General features: G+C 45.5%; 1 protein-coding gene across 2 annotated transcripts; it reads left to right on the top strand.

Annotated features, from left to right (window-relative positions):
• Nucleotides 1-3,924: 3,924 nt before the first annotated feature.
• On the top strand, nucleotides 3,925-5,475 carry LOC123057949 (putative transcription factor bHLH107). Of its 2 annotated transcripts, XM_044480808.1 has the most exons (3): nucleotides 3,925-4,088; nucleotides 4,192-4,469; nucleotides 4,846-5,475. In XM_044480808.1, exons 2-3 carry the CDS (start codon nucleotides 4,206-4,208, stop codon nucleotides 5,326-5,328), a joined length of 747 nt encoding a protein of 248 aa, XP_044336743.1. In that variant the 5' UTR covers nucleotides 3,925-4,088; nucleotides 4,192-4,205; the 3' UTR covers nucleotides 5,329-5,475. The 2 variants fall into 2 exon arrangements, with proteins under 2 accessions (XP_044336743.1, XP_044336742.1); XM_044480807.1 differs by lacking the exon at nucleotides 3,925-4,088 and having other exon boundaries at nucleotides 4,103-4,469.
• The last annotated feature ends 11,168 nt before the right edge of the window (nucleotides 5,476-16,643 follow it).

Consider the following 16,643-nt stretch of genomic DNA (forward strand, 5'->3'; position numbering starts at 1 on the left):
GAGGTGATAGCCTACGTCCTGCTTCTAGTTGTATTGCTTAAGTTTCGATTACAAGGGAGCAAATACGCTTGACCTAGATATCGATCAATTGATTCTTGAGTTAACCCGTCGCCGGTTCTCGCCTTTATATACACAGGTCGAGGTCCGGCGGTTTACAAGAGTCCAGGTCGGGTCACACAACGTAACCGACTCCGGCTCTAATTCCCTTGCCTTAGAGAGCAAGTCCTCATCGGATGGCTCACACCTTTGGGTCTTGAGTCGGCTCCGGGTCTTCGGCCTCCAATAAGCCTGTTTATGAACCGCCGTCTTCACGTCTTGTCTTCTTGGACCTTCTTGGACCCCTTGCTATAAGTCGCCAACGGTGTAACCCGACCCTTCCTGGGCGGGTCACACTAAGGGGTTATATCCCCAACATTAGGCTCCAGATTGATTTAAACCTGTTCATATCAATCTTCATCCTTTGGCTGACGAATCTCTTAAATCTTTCAACGTTGAACTTAACAAACTTTCTTAACCCGCCATAACGAAAGGTGACGCCATGTCATTAATCTCAGAAAAAATGCTATGACATCAGAACAGATCTTTGCTTTAATCGGTCATCCCGAGAATCGAGGTGTCTCTGTCGTTGAGATAATGATCACGCCTCCTCGATTTCCGTGCCTGCCATTTTAGGGCCTCTTTGATTCGTAGGATTTTAAAACGTAGGAATAGAAGAAGTATAGGATTGAAGTGCCATGCCCACTTGAATCCTATAGGATTAGCAATGCGTGTTTGATGGCACAGGAAAAACAAAGGAATTATAAAAAGAGGTTGGAGTGGATGTTAGATTTCCTATGAAATGTAGTACAAAAGATTTCATAGGAAAAAAATCTTATGGGATTCAATCCTATGAATCAAAGGACCAATATAGAAAAAAATCCTAAGGATTTCAATCCTCTAGAAATCATATAAAATTCCTTTGAATCAAAGGAGCCCTTACTATTCACTTTTTCCCCTTATAAAAATAGGTAGGGGGGGTCATTTTTCACTTTTACCCCCGTCCCTCTCTCTTCTTCGTCTTCCTCGCGCCGACCACTGCCGCACGAGCTCTGCTGCCGCCGTCGACCTTCTCCAACAGCTCCAGCCTAGCTGCTGCATCAACCTGACCTTGACCAGAGATCGCGGCGTCACTCCGCTGTCCGTTAAGCACCACCAGGTACTCGCTTCTCCTCATTTCCAATCTGCATTAGGCTGCCCTAGTTCGTCGGGGGACGCTGTGTTCGTCCAAGTTCATCATATCTTTTCCATCTATGCTTAGTTCAATCCAAAAGCAGTACTGAAGTTGTGCGGTAGCGGTTCTAGCATCTTCTTCCAATCGTAGATGTATCCCCTTTTCCTGAGATTCATTCCCAGCTCACATGTTTTTCCACTGCCATATTTAGGTTTAGTAATTATTCATCCTTTTCTAAACTACCAAACGCATACGCCTGCATTCGCTACATTTCATATTGGGCCGACCCACGGAGGCTTGTATGGTAGAGTCTCTGTTCCGGTATTAGGAAGGTTCTAGAACCTTCCCTGAACCATTTTTTCTTTTTAACTCTTCTATTTTTTCTATCGTCTATATTTTTTGTTTTTCCTTTTTATTTTTTGCTTTTTGCTTATTTTATTTTTCATTTTATTTTTTTATACTTGTTTATTTTTTCCTTTTCATTTTGCGAACATCTTTCAAATTCTTGAACATTTTTTAAGTTGTGGATTTTTTAAAATCATGAACATTTTTTGTATTTGCGAACATTTTTTGAAATCATGAACATTTATTAAATTCTCAAACATTTTATAATAATTCATGAACATTTTTTTGAGATCATGAACATTTTTTTGCAAGTTCTCAAACATTTTTATGAAACACATGAACATTTTTTAATCGACAAACAATTTTTGAAATTTGGGCATGATTTTTAAAATTCACGAACAGTTTTTAATTGATGAATTTTTGTGAAATTTGGGAACAAGTTTGTGAACATTTTGAACAATTTTAAAAATTTATGAAAATTTTTGGACTATTCAAACATATTTTCGAAATCATGAATTTTTTTATTTCCCAAACTTTTCTTTGAAATCATGAACTTTTTTTAATATATATTTTTTCAAAATCACAAACATTTTTAAATCCACAAACTATTTTGGAATTCACAAACATTTTATGATATCTCAAACATTTTTTTTCAAAATTTGCATTTAAAAAATGGAAGCTTTTTGAAATCTCAGATTGTTTTAAAGAGTAAAAAAATGAAAGAAAAGGGGGCGTCCCACCCCGCACATTGGTTGGCCAAAAAACACGTGCGGGGGAAGCGGGAGGTGCGCTTTCCTTCCTATTCAACGCATAAGTCGCTGAATAGGAGCTCCCATATGTAGCTAGGGAGGAGGCTGCAACCGGCACCAGGCTCTTCTCTCCCACCTCCGTCTCTCTTCTTCGATCCCTTTCATGCTGCCCCTGCATATCGAATTAGCTACCTCAAACCCTGTAATCTTGTTCTGTTGATTGGTTAGCAAGTGAGATGCTAACACGAATGGTAATTGAAATTCATATATTATATGACCAGACACCACTCCCTAAACAAGACCCATACCTAATTTTAATTGCAGTTGATCAATTATCAATGTTGCATGAGCAGTAAACCAGTTATACACCAACATAAAGTGGAAACAAACGGTTGTCCAAAAGAAGAGCTACAAAAGGGTTTGGCAAAGTGATAATAAAAGTGCAATCTCTCTGATCACTTTGGCAAATTGTTATCTTGACGGCCTTTGTTCTATAAAAAAAATTTAAAGTGCAATCGCGATTGAGGTGGCTGGTTCCCATGATCGTTTCATCAAGTTTTCATTCAAAAAGAAAAGGCGACTCTAGCCTATCCAGAAGGCGCGCAGGACGTGAAAAGATATATCAGATCCTCTCTTTGAAACAATGGAGGTCAGGCGTACAAGTTGGAGTAGATGCACATGAAGATCTCATGTGAGTTCTGACAAGGTTATTATCGTCGTGTTAAGCAAACAGAGTAAAGGTTATTATCATCGTGTTAAGCAAACAGAGTGGTGTTGCCTCTAGCGACTTATTAGCAGTGGTCTCCAGTGAGTCCAGTCCCTGAAACAGAACACTCTCGGTCAGCTGTGCGCCTGGGCACTCCAAGTTCACAACCAAAATCTATTGTCGAGTGATTATGGCAAGGAGAGCCCGTTCTGGTGCCTACCCTGTTCGTCTGTTCACAAGTCAAAGGGAAAACTGTCTCATTTCCTGACTTTCACATCACACGTTCTGACGATCACAGGCAGTCGAGAAATGGCGTCGATCGGAAAATTGTCAGGTTTGAGCTTGAACAGTGTGAATGAAGTTGCTGGTCAGATGCGGAAGGAGAGGGAGCCCGACACTGCTCCTCATAATGACTTCCCTTAACCAACAACAGTAGGCGTCGTGATTATATTCTAGTCAACGAATCTTGTGAGCAGACAGTGGTCACTCGTGCCGGTTTCAGATTTTGGTTCCAGAAATATTTGCAGCCCCACTTTTTTCGATTTATTGTAAAATTTATCTATGTGTGCCTACTGAAAGTGCTGAAACATTTAGGCACCTACTGAAATAACTGAAACTTGCCAATTTTTCGCTGAAATTTCATGGAAAACCAGAACCATCACGTCATGTCTTATAGGCTGCTGTGCGTATATACTACTCCCTCTGTAAACTAATATAAGAGCATTTAGATTTCTACTTTAGTGATCTAAATGCTCTTATATTAGTTTACAGAGGGAGTACACTACAGTATAATCAATAGTACATTCATACTAATGGTTTGGCATGGCATGATTCTTTCCACATACATATACCCGACTCATGGCACACTCATACACGCCACCTCACCCATTGGCCGAGTCCATGCCAATCCGACACCGAGATTTCCCCTATATTATCCCCATAGTGGGGTACGGTAACCACATGTGAGAAAAGAGATGCGTATGTATGTAGGGCGGTCAAGTCATCTCTCACAGACACGCTCCTCATCATCTGCCTCCTACCTAGTATCCAGCATCCATCCTACAATATACTAATTATTGTGAGCCTCCTCCTATCCACTCTACTCGTCTCACCCCCGCTCCCACTTGTTCTCCTCCTCCTGCTACATCACCAGAAATTCACATTCTTCCTTGTTCTTGCAGTGTCCAAGAGCTGGATGGCAGCTCCAGGCCAATCTCCGCACGATGCATGTGATCATACGGTGAGCAGAGGCCCGGCTCTGCTGCCCCGGCAGGCCAGCTCGGCGCCACCGGCTGGGCCGCCGGAGCTGTCGACGACATCGTCGTCGACGACGGGGTCGGGGAGGACCGCGCCGGAGGCAAGGGCCCTGAAGGCCCACAGCGAGGCCGAGCGCCGGCGTCGGGTGAGGATCAACGCTCATCTCACGGCGCTCAGGAGGATGATCCCTGATACCAAGCAGGTTTGCACCAAACCTTCAGCGTTGTGACTGTGAAGCATTTGGCAACAATATCTTGGCCATTTCACCATTCCAGTGCTGTGAAGCATCAACCAAACAAAGCTCAGCTGCACATAATTATTGTCGTTAGCTCATCAGCTTTTCTGGTAGAAACTAACTTTGCATTAAGAAGTCTTTCTTCAAACAATTCTGATTCACCTTTATGTCTGAATCATACATGAGCTTTATGAAGAAGAACATTGAAAACTCGCGCAAGTGTTCACATTTCATCAGACTTTTAGCCCTGCAATTCCATCTATGATAAGACAAAGTAGGGCACTGCGGTACACTGCTATTATGCGACTTGTCAGGAAAATGTCTCTTGTCTTCCCTTGTGCAGATGGACAAGGCCGCCTTGCTGGCCAGGGTGGTGGACCAAGTGAGGCAGCTGAAGAGGAGAGCCAGCGAGGCCGCACAGCAGACGCCGGCCGTCCCGCCGGAGACCGACGAGGTCTCCGTCGAATTCTGCTGCACAGGGGACACCGATGACGACGACAGCCGCCTGTACATTAAGGCGTCTGTCAGCTGCGATGACCGCCCGGACCTCGTCGCCGGTTTCATCCAGGCGCTCCATGGCCTGAGACTTAGGACAGTAAGAGCGGAGGTGTCCTCCCTGGGAGGAAGGGTGCAGCACGTCTTCACACTCTGCAAGGAGGAGGAAGGCAGTGCAGGGTGTGCTGGACTGAATTCCCTGAAGGAGGCTGTGAGGTTTGCTCTGGCCAAGGTTGCTTCATCAGAGCTGGTGTGTGGCGGCAGTCCGTTCCAGTTCCAGAGCAAGAGGCAGAGGATTCTTGAGTCGCATTACTCAATCATGTCCATATAGATGAGTACTTCTGGAGTAAGTATATATTTTTTTCCAGATTTGATGTTAGTGCTGTAAGATAAGATAGATGCAGTCACTCCACTTCCAGGATAGATATCATGCCAACAGGGTTTACACTGTTTGCCTGATGCAGCATGGCTGCCGACATTCAGATTGCAGCAGAAATCCTCGATGGATAACGACTCAGCAGAGTCACATGATTAGTTTGACGATTCAGCAGTGGCGCGGATAGGCTGGTACTCTATGCAGCACCTCCTCATTGGTGGTTCTCATATTAGGAGATGAGACACGTAGAACTACTTTGTCTTTTTTACTTTTGTTATGTTAGGTATATCAGCAAGTTTTCCTGCTCGCCGGGTGTTACTAGCATCGGAGTAAAATAATACTTTCAAATGAAAAAAATTCTGAGTTTTCAAGTTTTTTACACCATGCAAGTTTTCAAGCAAAATGGACCATTTTAGCACCTTCAGAAAAGGTTTTGTGCTCTAAAGAGCACTGAAGCTTTATGGGGCAAACAAAACATTTTCCCATGAAAATTTACAAGCACAAAACAGACTATCAAAATCCTCTTACGTGTGTTCTCTTTATAATATTTTGGCATTCAAAAATTTTAGGCACCGTTCAATTACCGCGTTATACTTGGTAACTTTATTTGCCAACAAAAAAGAACTTGGTAACTTGGACCCCACTGAACTACTCCCATATGCTTACCCTACTTTACCACATAATTCAATCGTCTTCAGATTCTAGAAGCACAACTTTCTTCTTCTTACTAATAATGCCTAACTCTTGCTTTTGAAAAGCACAGCAACCCTGAAACTTCTGCCTAAGAGCAGCTAGATGCCTAGATGTATAAAGGTACACAGTTGCCGGTTGGATTAACTGTGCCAAAATCAAGAGTGCCTTTAGCTGGCTAATTACAGAACTTTTTTTTAAAGATCCAGCAATTGCTGGCCTTTTGATGAATTCCAGATTTGTTGAAGTAATATACAGGTACCCGTTCCTGAACTAAGAACATCTATGTACAGTAAGCATGAGAACTAGCAACGGCAGTGTATTTACATGAACTGGACACAATTGTATATTTGAATGACAAAACAGTTGCAGTGAAGGAGGTTTGATTTAGTGCCTAGTTGATCATGTATCAAAAGAAAAACTTAAGTTTTTGTTGGCAAGTACTACCCCAAATCCAAATCAAATGTGGGATGTGAACATGATAGGCAAAATTAGTTAGCATTTAAGGAGACATCTTGTCCTTGAGGAAGACACAAATCAAATATGGTACAAAGGAATCTCAAATTGCATTCTGAAATTTGTAGCCTTTGATATTTGTATATCGTTTCAAGGTACAAGCTTACTCCATTGAAGTGATTTTCTTTTTTTGAAAAGAGGGTATACGCCGGTCTTTGCAACAACCGATGCACACATCCATATTTTACTAAAAAGAACAAAAGTAGTTCACCAGCGTCAACTAAATTGAAAGTAAAAAGACCACAGCGGGTTGGTAAAAAAGATTTACATGACTCATCCTTCAATTCTTGAGTGCTTACTTGGTAAAAAAATAAAACTACTGCTCCTATAAATCAGGGCATATAAAATTGATTGGGCGCCATGCTTTGTGTTTTCATGCATGCGATTTGCTTCCATTCCATGCAATTCGTTTCGAAATTTTATCTGGGAAACGTCGGATTTTTCACGTTCCCAACGAACGTTGTATCAGCCGTTAGATTGGATTCGTGAATCTTCAAGCAGATGAACCAGCCATGCCAGATTTTCTTTCTCGTTTGCTGCAGAGTGAGCCCCCGCGAACGAGAGTTGACGAAGTCGCGACCTTATTCCTTTCCCGTGTTTCCGTCTTCTGCCATTTCCACTCGAGAGCGGCGAGCCGTGTGTGTGGGAGAGAGAGGCGACCGGCCGAGGTTCTCTTCACGGGGTAGCCGTCTTCCTTCGTGCGCCGTTGGAGCTGAGCGCTCAGCGGCAAGTTCGTGTAGGGGGGACAATGGTGTGCGGCGAGCGAAAGATTTCGAGCAGCCACGCCCACTCCTTCGCTGGCGGACTGCACTCGAGGTGATGCAGGGAGTCGCACGAGCTCGCGGCGATGTGTCGTGACGGCTCCCCCTCGCCGCCGTCCATTCTTGAGGTGGGTGGTCATCGGAACAGCCCGCGCTGCTCCGATGCGAAAGCACCAACATGTGTGGAGGCGCTGCTGGCCAACGCGTGCGTCTGCACAACTGTCAGATTTCGGGTTTCAGTAAAACCCTTGAGATTCGAATATTGGGGTGCATATTAAGATCTCTTTCCCTCTCTAGTTCGCACATTTTATGATCTCATTGCCTAGCTTGACGAACCCAAAAAACACGAGACATAAGATTTATACTGGCTCGGGCCACCATTGTGGTGTAATGCCCTACATCAGTGTGGTGTGGTGGATTGTCTCTTGGGCTGAGGAAGAACAGTTACAAAAGAAGAACCGCCTCCTGAGGAGAGGTATTCTTGTGCCTGATGAACTTGTGTGATTCGGGGTGATCCGGGTCTGAATCAGATGCCTCCTATGATGGTGGCTAGTCCTATTTATTTTTTTAGAAAATGAGGAATATTCCCGGCCTCTGCATCTGGACGATGCATACGGCCAATTTATTAATTATTAACACAAGACCTTACAAAATCATACAACAGTAAGACCAAAGCCACCATCTTCACAACCTCTGTCGCTACTCCTATCTAACTGATGAAGGGGCGCTGATAGTCTGGGCCTAATACCAAACAGACCTCGCAGCCAAACCTAACATCTAAGACTTGAGGTCCCAACCAGGACGCCTGCCGGGTATGGACACCCACCAGTCCGACGTGCTCCTCAACCAGGACGCCTGCTGGGTATGAGGCCGCCACAGCCACCTGCCACATATCCATCTTCAGAGCTGTATTGTTGCATCGGCCTTGCCCGGTCTCGCTGCCGCCGACGCCACCACGACACCAGATAGCGTCGACCTCCTGCGCGTGTCCGTCACCACACATCTGACGCCAAGTCTCCACTGCTCCATGCCTCCAAGAGCCGCCGCCAAGAATATGTAGAACGAAACACCGCTCCACCGAAAGGGAGGCAGCACACCCCAACCCCTCACCTGCAGACACTTCCATCCGATCCCAATATCCTTGGTGTCGCCTCCAGAAAGGTTACGGTGCACGGGGCGCCGCCGACGCCTGATCCGCATCGGATCTTGGGCTTTCACCCGGACATGGGTCGGAGTGGAGAGATGGTGCCCTCAGCAGCGCCCCCAAGGAGGAAAGCGGCGCCAAAAAGTGATGTCGCCGCTGCCGGCCAGCCAAGGCGGCCAAGGTTTCCCCCGGACACCGATCTGCTCCACCAGAACACACCGGACTCCACAAAGTCCTATTTTTAAAGGCCATGGTCCTCTTCCCAAATATTGAGCGGGAAGGGATCCCAAAACGGCCAAATTTAAAGGGAGACAACTAGTGAAAGCTATCCTAGCAAAAGTAGTCTTCGCCTGCCAAAGGCTCTCGTGGTGACGCCGTCTTGGGCTCCACGGTGACCTCCGTCCTGCTGGTCTTGGTCTTATTACACCGATATGGAAAACTTTGCGAGGATCTTGAGTGCTTGCTGATGAAGATGGGCCGTACAGGGCCGCTGGTGGAGCCACGCCGCGGGCCGCAGGCAGACAAGTCTAGGGACCCCCGTTCCCAGAACGCCGACAGTAGCCCCGGGGTCAAGACGCGCTCGGGCTTGGCTTCGAGGCGATTGATTGGACGTGGGCGTCTCCGCTTCCCCACACTGTCTCAGCAACTCCAGGATAGATATTATGGCATCAGTGTTTACACTGTGTGCCTGATGTAGCATGGCTGCCAACATTCAGATTGCAGAAATCCAAGATGGTGACCCAGGGTCACATGATTAGTTTGACGATTCAGCAGTCGCGTGGATAGGCTAATACTCTATGCAGCACCTTCTCATTGGTGTTTCTCATGTTAAGAAATGTGACACACGTACTCTTTCTTTTACCTTTGTTATTATGTTAGGTATCAGCAAGTTTTCCTGCTCCCCGTGTGTTACTAGCATCGGAGTAAAAAAAATACTTCCAAATTAAAAAAATACTTCTGGGTTTTCAAGGTTTTTACACCATGCAAGTTTTCAAACAAAATGGAGCATTTTAGCACCTTCAGAAAAGGTTTTCTGCTCTAAAGAGCACTGAAGCTTTATGGGCAAAAATGAAAAACAGTTTCCCATGAAAATTTACAAGAACAAAACAGACTATTGAAATCCTCTTACGTGTGTTCTCTTTATAATATTTTGGCATTCAAAAATTGTAGGCACTGTTCAATTACCCCGTTATACATGGTAACTTTGTTTGCCAACAAACAAAAACTTGGTAACTTGGACCCCACTGAATTACTCCCTTATGCTTACCCTACTTTACCACATGATTCAATCGTCTTCAGATTCTAGAAGCACAACTTTCTTCTTCTTACTAATAATGCCTAACTTTTGCTTTTGAAAAGCACAGCAAGCCTGAAACTTCGTCTAAGAGCAGCTAGATGCCTAGATGTATAAAGGTAGTACAGTTGCTGGTTAGAATAACTCATTGCGACACCCGGATAATTAAGCTACAGTAATCCTCTACTAATGATGCCATGTCACCACTGTTAAATTGAGTTCAAATTCAAAATTTGAAGTTAAAGTCAAAATTAATATTTCTCCAAACTACGAAACTAAAATGTAGGTTTGGCTGCAAATATTCACTAACTAATTTTCATATAGGAAACAACATTTTACAAAATATTAAAAGGCCCCTAAGCATTTTTAGAAAAACTACTCCAGCAGCAGTTATATGGACTTTCAAATTAAAATAAATATGAATGCTTTTCAAACTAATTTGCCACTACTAGTGCTAACTCAAAACCTTACCTAATATTATGGATCTAAATTGTACATTTAACTAAAATCATTTGTTACCTCATATTATTATAGAACTGTCGCCTGAGAAGATGTCTAGGAGGACCACCACCCTCGACTCCGTCTATCCCGAGCATCGAATCGAGCCGGGACGCCTTATACGCTCGCCATGGACTTGGTCATCTCCGCGTACATCGTCTCCGTCCGCCGTCGTTTGCCGCTATTTCAGTCCATCCCGACGCATCCCCGAGCACACTGACTTGCCCTACAGCCCCGTTGTGAGCTCCCTTCGATTTCCCCATTGTTTTCCCGTCGATTTCGTGCCGTACCACCGAAGCCTACGAGCACCGAGCTCCGTAGTCCGCCATGGTCGTCGAAGCCCTTGCTGCCAAGCTTCCCCCACCTAGTCGTCCTCCCCATCGCTCTCTTAGTGCTCTAATGAGTCCGCCTAGTCTCTTGACCTGCTCAAAAGTGACTCTTAGCTCCATGCCCATTTGACCCGTGCTCCGGCCGCCGTCCCGCTCGATGCTGCGCTACAACTGCTGCTCTCGGTCTCTCCGGGCCACGCCCTGGCCGCGCGCCATGCCCGTCGGCCGCACTCGGCTCGCCTACTGCCTCTTGCGCGTGTCTCTGTTGCCGCCTCCCACTGCTGTTCTGCTGCCGTTGCTACTTGCTCTGACTACCGCCGCTTGTTGCTGCTCACTTCTAGTGCTCTTGCCGTTGCCGCTGCTCCTAAGCGATGCGCCTGGCTGCTAGCTACCGCTGCTCCTAGATGCTACTGATTCCTGCTCCAGCCGCTGCGAGTTGCTGCTAATGCAGGGCTGGTCCTGAGATTTCAGGGGCCCGGGGCAAGACAATGCAGAGGGGCCCCAAGGCCATATTTGTTTCCTATTTCAAGTGCAAATAAATACTCCTACTACTTATACAATAGAATTTCTGTTACCCAATCACCTTGATTGTCCAAGAAAATTGGGATCATAAATATTTACAGTAGCTCTTGTCAATCAACAATTATATATTTCGTATTATGCAAGTTCGTAATACTTTCATGGCTACTAAAATATCATCATATAATTTTGACAAGGTTGTTCTTCGATGGTAACTAAAGGTAATTCCTCGGAATTCCTAGAGGTAGAAGTAGTTATATATGTTTAGAAAAATGTCAATATGTCCTTTCTGAAACTCAATCAATTCGTATGCATGTTTTCCTTTCTGCCCTATTATGGATTCTAGCTATGTTTCTACATTAACAAAAGATCTTGCTAATTAACACCCAAACATATGATACAAGTAACTAAGAACAAATGCTAAGAAAGGCATGGAACAAGGTACCTGGGTGGCTAGAAAATTAGAAATTGCAATATTTTGCCGCTGCTTACGAGTCACGAAAGAAAATCAGAGTTTCACTTTTCTAATCCCAAGCAACACAAGAAATAGGAGTATGAAGAGGACAGATATACGAGGATGGATTTCTTCGAACAGATGAACGGTCTGAGAAGACTAATGAAATAGGGGATTTGTGTTCAAGATGATGATGAGGTCGACTGGAATCAGGAAAATCACTAATCTCGCCCAGCAGCCGAAAACACAATTGGAAGAAGCGGGCGGGGCCCCATAGACCTTGGCATGGTTGATTTGTTGCCAAATTGAGGGGCAGGAGTAGTAGGCAAGAAGTCCGCGGCGTACATCAAGCCTTGAAGTAATTGATCTGCTACGATTCCATTTTCCTTTTCTAAAATCATCAATCGATCGATCTACTATATGGTGGGCCCTACTATATGGTGGGCCAAACATCACGTACAGAGTCATCGGGGGCCCCTTCCTAATCGGAGGCCCGGGGCGGCCGCCCCGTCCGCCCCCCTCAGGGCCGGCCCTGTGCTAATGGCCATGGGCGTGGCCATGTCCAAGCACATGTGGTGTTCGTGTGTAGGCACAACCACCACCGGCCGGCCGTGCAAATTATCTTAGGAGCTACATACTAGTTAGTTTAACTACTACTAGTCAATGACGGTGGCCCCCACCGTTAGCTAATCTAACTTAATTAATGTCTAGTTAACCATAGACAATGACATCCGGGACCCACAAGAACTATTCACTGGTTGGTCAACAGCTGACTATACTGTTGGCTTTGACCTGGCCCCACATGTCATTGACTGTGGCTGGCAACACACTAGGTGACAAAAGTGAACTTACAGTTTATATTTCGAAATTAATATTAATCCGGAAAATCATAAAACTTTAAAAATTCTAAGAAAATAAACTGTAACTCTGATGAAAAAACTTTGTACATGAAAGTTGCTCAGAACGACGAGACGAATCTGAATACGCAGTCCGTTTGTCAGCCACACGTCCCTAGCATAGCGAACATGCAACTTTCCCTCTCCGGTCCGCCTGTCCGAAAACGTGGAACACCGGGAATACTTTTCCGGATGTTTTGCCCCTTCGCCGATATCACTTATCCCTGCGTTAGGTCACCTCTAGCACCACGTATTGCCATGTTATGCTTTGTGATGCTTTGATTGCTCTGTTATTTATTGTGTTCCCCTCTGTTACTTCTTTCCGGTAGACCCCGAGACCGCTGTCGGTACCCTTGTGATCGACTACATCGACGACGAACCCTTCTTGCCAGAGCAACTAGGCAAGCCCCCCCCTTTGATCAACCCGACATCGCCTACTCCTTCTCTCTACTGCTTGCATTAGAGTAGTGTAGCATGTTATTGCTTTCCGTTAATCCTATTCTGATGCATAGCATGTCTTTGTTATTACTGTTGTTACCTTTACCTGCAATCATAAATGCTTAATATAGGATGCTAATATTCCATCAGTGGCCCTACATTCTTGTCCGTCTGCTATGCTGTATTATTGGGCCGTGGTCACTTCGGGAGGTGATCACTGGTATATACATACTACACTATTATACATGATACATGGTAGTGACTAAAGTCGGGTCGGCTCGTAGAGTACCCGCAAGTGATTTCGATGTGGGGGCTGAAAGTACAAGTGGCTCCATCCCGGTAGAGGTGGGCCTGGGTTCCCAACGGCCCCCGACAGTTACTTTGTGGCAGAGCGACAGGGCAGGTTGAGACCACCTAGGTGAGAGGTGGGCCTGGCCCTGGTCGGCGTCCGCGGTTACATCTATTAACACACTTAACGAGATCTTGGTATTTGATCTGAGTTTGGCCACTGGCCTATACGCACTAACCAACTACGCGGGAACAGTTATGGGCACTTGACGTCGAGCTATCAGCCGAAGCCTTCTTGACGTCAGCGATTGAGCAGCGCGTGCCGGATTGGACTGGAACGCATGCTCTTGTATTAGGGAGGCTAGGTCTGCTTACCGGCCGCGTTCGCAACGTGCAGGTGTGCAACAGGCGATGGGCCCAGGCCCATGCGCCATAGGATTTAGACCGGTGTGCTGACCTCTCTGTTGTGCCTAGGTGGGGCTGCAGCGTGTTGATCTTCCGAGGCCGGATATGACCCAGAAAAGTGTGTACGGTCAAAGGGGGTCGAGCGTGTTGGGAAATGTGGTGCACCCCTACAGGGAAGTTTATCTATTCGAATAGCCGTGTCCCTCGGTTAAAGGACGACTCGGAGTTGTACCTTGACCTTATGACAACTAGAACCGGATACTTAATAAAACACACCCTTCCAAGTGACAGATACAACCCGGTGATCGCTCTCTAACAGAGCGACGAGGAGAGGATCGCCGGGTAGGATTATGCTATGCGATGATACTTGGTTAACTTCCCATCTACTCTCTTCTACTGCTTCAAGATGGAGGCTGCCAGAAGCGTAGTCTTCGATAGGACTAGCCATCCCCCTCTTATTCTGGCATTCTGCAGTTCAGTCCACAGATGCTACCCTTTTTATTGATACCAATGCATATGTAGTGTAGATCCTTGCTTGCGAGTACTTTAGATGAGTACTGACGGTTGCTTTGCTCCCCCCTTTTCCCCTTTCTATACCCGATTGTTGCGACCAGACGACGGAGTCCAGGAGCCAGACGCCACCATCGACGACAACTTCTACTACATTGGAGGTGCCTACTACTACGTGCAGGCCGCTGACGACGACTAGGAGTAGTTCAGGAGGATCCCAGGCAGGAGGCATGTGCCTCTTTCGATCTGTATCCCCAATTTGTGCTAGCCTTCTTAAGGCCAACTTGTTTAACTTACGTCTGTACTCAGATATTGTTGCTTCCGCTGACTCGTCTATGATCGAGCTCTTGTATTCGAGCCCTCGAGGCCCCTGGCTTATAATATGATGCTTGTATGACTTATTTTAATTTAGAGTTGTGTTGTGATATCTTCCTGTGAGTCCTGATCTTGATCGTACACGTTTACATGTATGATTAGTGTACGATTGAATCGGGGGCGTCACACTCACCAACGGTGCCAAAATCAAGAGTGTCTTTAGCTGGCTAATTACAGATATATATGTTTTTTTGAAAGATCCAGCAATTGCTGGCCTTTTAATGAATTTGAGATTTTTTGAAGTAATATACAGGTACCCCTTCCTGAACTAAAGACATCGATGTACAGTAACCATGAGAACTAGCAACAGCAGTGTATTTACATGAACTGGACTTGAGGCTCGAGGAGTGCAATTAGTCAAGACACAATTGTATATTTGAATGAAAAGCTCTAGCAGTGAAGGAGATTTGATTTGTAGTGCCGAGTTGATCATGTATCAAAAGAAAAACTTAAGTTTTTGTTGGCAAGTACGATCCCAAATCCAATTAAAATGTGGGATGTCAACATGATAGGCAAAATTAGTTAGCGTTTAAGCAATGTCAAATTGCATTCTGAAATTTGTAGCCTTTGATATTTGTATATCGTTTCAAGGTATACGCCGGTCTCTGCAACAACCCATGCACACATCCATATTTTTACTAAGGCGATAGGCTAGGCGACAGCTCGCTCCTACGCCGCTGGCCACCGGCTGTAGGCTAGGCTCCCGCTTGCTCTTGCGCCGTCGGCCACTCCGGCCCCGGCCGCCACCGGCTATAGGTTCAATGCCCCCTCTCTCGCGCCTTCCCGCTGACGGTGGTGAAGGAAATATGCCCTAGAGGCAATAATAAAGTTATTATTTATTTCCTTATTTCTTGATAAATGTTTATTATTCATGCTAGAATTGTATTAATCGGAAACATAATACATGTGTGAATACATAGACAAACAAAGTGTCACTAGTATGCCTCTACTTGACTAGCTCATTAATCAAATATGGTTATGTTTCCTAACCATAAACATGTGTTGTCATTTGATTAACGGGATCACATCATTAGGAGAATGATGTGATTGACTTGACCCATTCCGTTAGCTTAGCACTCGATCGTTTAGTATGTTCCTATTGCTTTCTTCATGACTTATACATGTTCCTATGACTATGAGATTATGCAAGTCCCGTTTACCGGAGGAACACTTTGTGTGCTACCAAACGTCACAACGTAACTGGGTGATTATAAAGGAGCTTTACAGGTGTCTCCAAAGGTGAATGTTGGGTTGGCGTATTTCGAGATTAGGATTTATCACTCCGATTGTCGGAGAGGTATCTCTGGGCCCTCTCGGTAATGCACATAACATAAGCCTTGCAAGCATTACAGCTAATGAGTTAGTTGCAAGATGATGTATTACGAAACGAGTAAAGAGACTTGCCGGTAACGAGATTGAACTAGGTATTGAGATACCGACAATCGAATCTCGGGCAAGTAACATACCAATGACAAAGGGAACAACGTATGTTGTTATGCGGTCTGACCGATAAAGATCTTCGTAGAATATGTGGGAGCCAATATGAGCATCCAGGTTCCGCTATTGGTTATTGACTGGAGACGTGTCTCGGTCATGTCTACATTGTTCTCGAACCCGTAGGGTCCGCACGCTTAAGGTTTTGATGACAGTTATATTATGAGTTTATGAGTTTTGATGTACCGAAGGAGTTCGGTGTCCCGGATGAGATCGGGGACATGACGAGGAGTCTCGAATGGCCGAGACGTAAAAATCGATATATTGGAGGACTATATTCAGACATCGGAAAGGTTCCGAGTGATTCGAGTATTTTTTGGAGTACCAGAGAGTTACGGGAATTCATCGGGGAGTATATGGGCCTTATTGGGCTTTAGGGGAAAGAGATAGGAGAGGTTGGGCGCCCCCAAGGCCTAGTCCGAATTGGACTAGGGGGAAGGGCTGCGCCCCCTCCTTCCTTCTCTTCTCCTTTCCCTTGCCTTGACTCCTACTCCTACTACATGGAAGGACTCCTAGTTGGACTAGGAAAGGGGGAATCCTACTCCCGGTGGGAGTAGGACTCCCCTAGGCGCGCCATAGAGAGGGCCGACCCTCCCCTCCTCCACTCCTTTATATACGGGGGCAGGGGGCACCTCATAGACACACAAGTTGATCCACGT

The sequence above is a fragment of the Triticum aestivum genome, chromosome 3A (assembly GCF_018294505.1).
Source record: "Triticum aestivum cultivar Chinese Spring chromosome 3A, IWGSC CS RefSeq v2.1, whole genome shotgun sequence".
NCBI lineage: Eukaryota > Viridiplantae > Streptophyta > Magnoliopsida > Poales > Poaceae > Triticum > Triticum aestivum.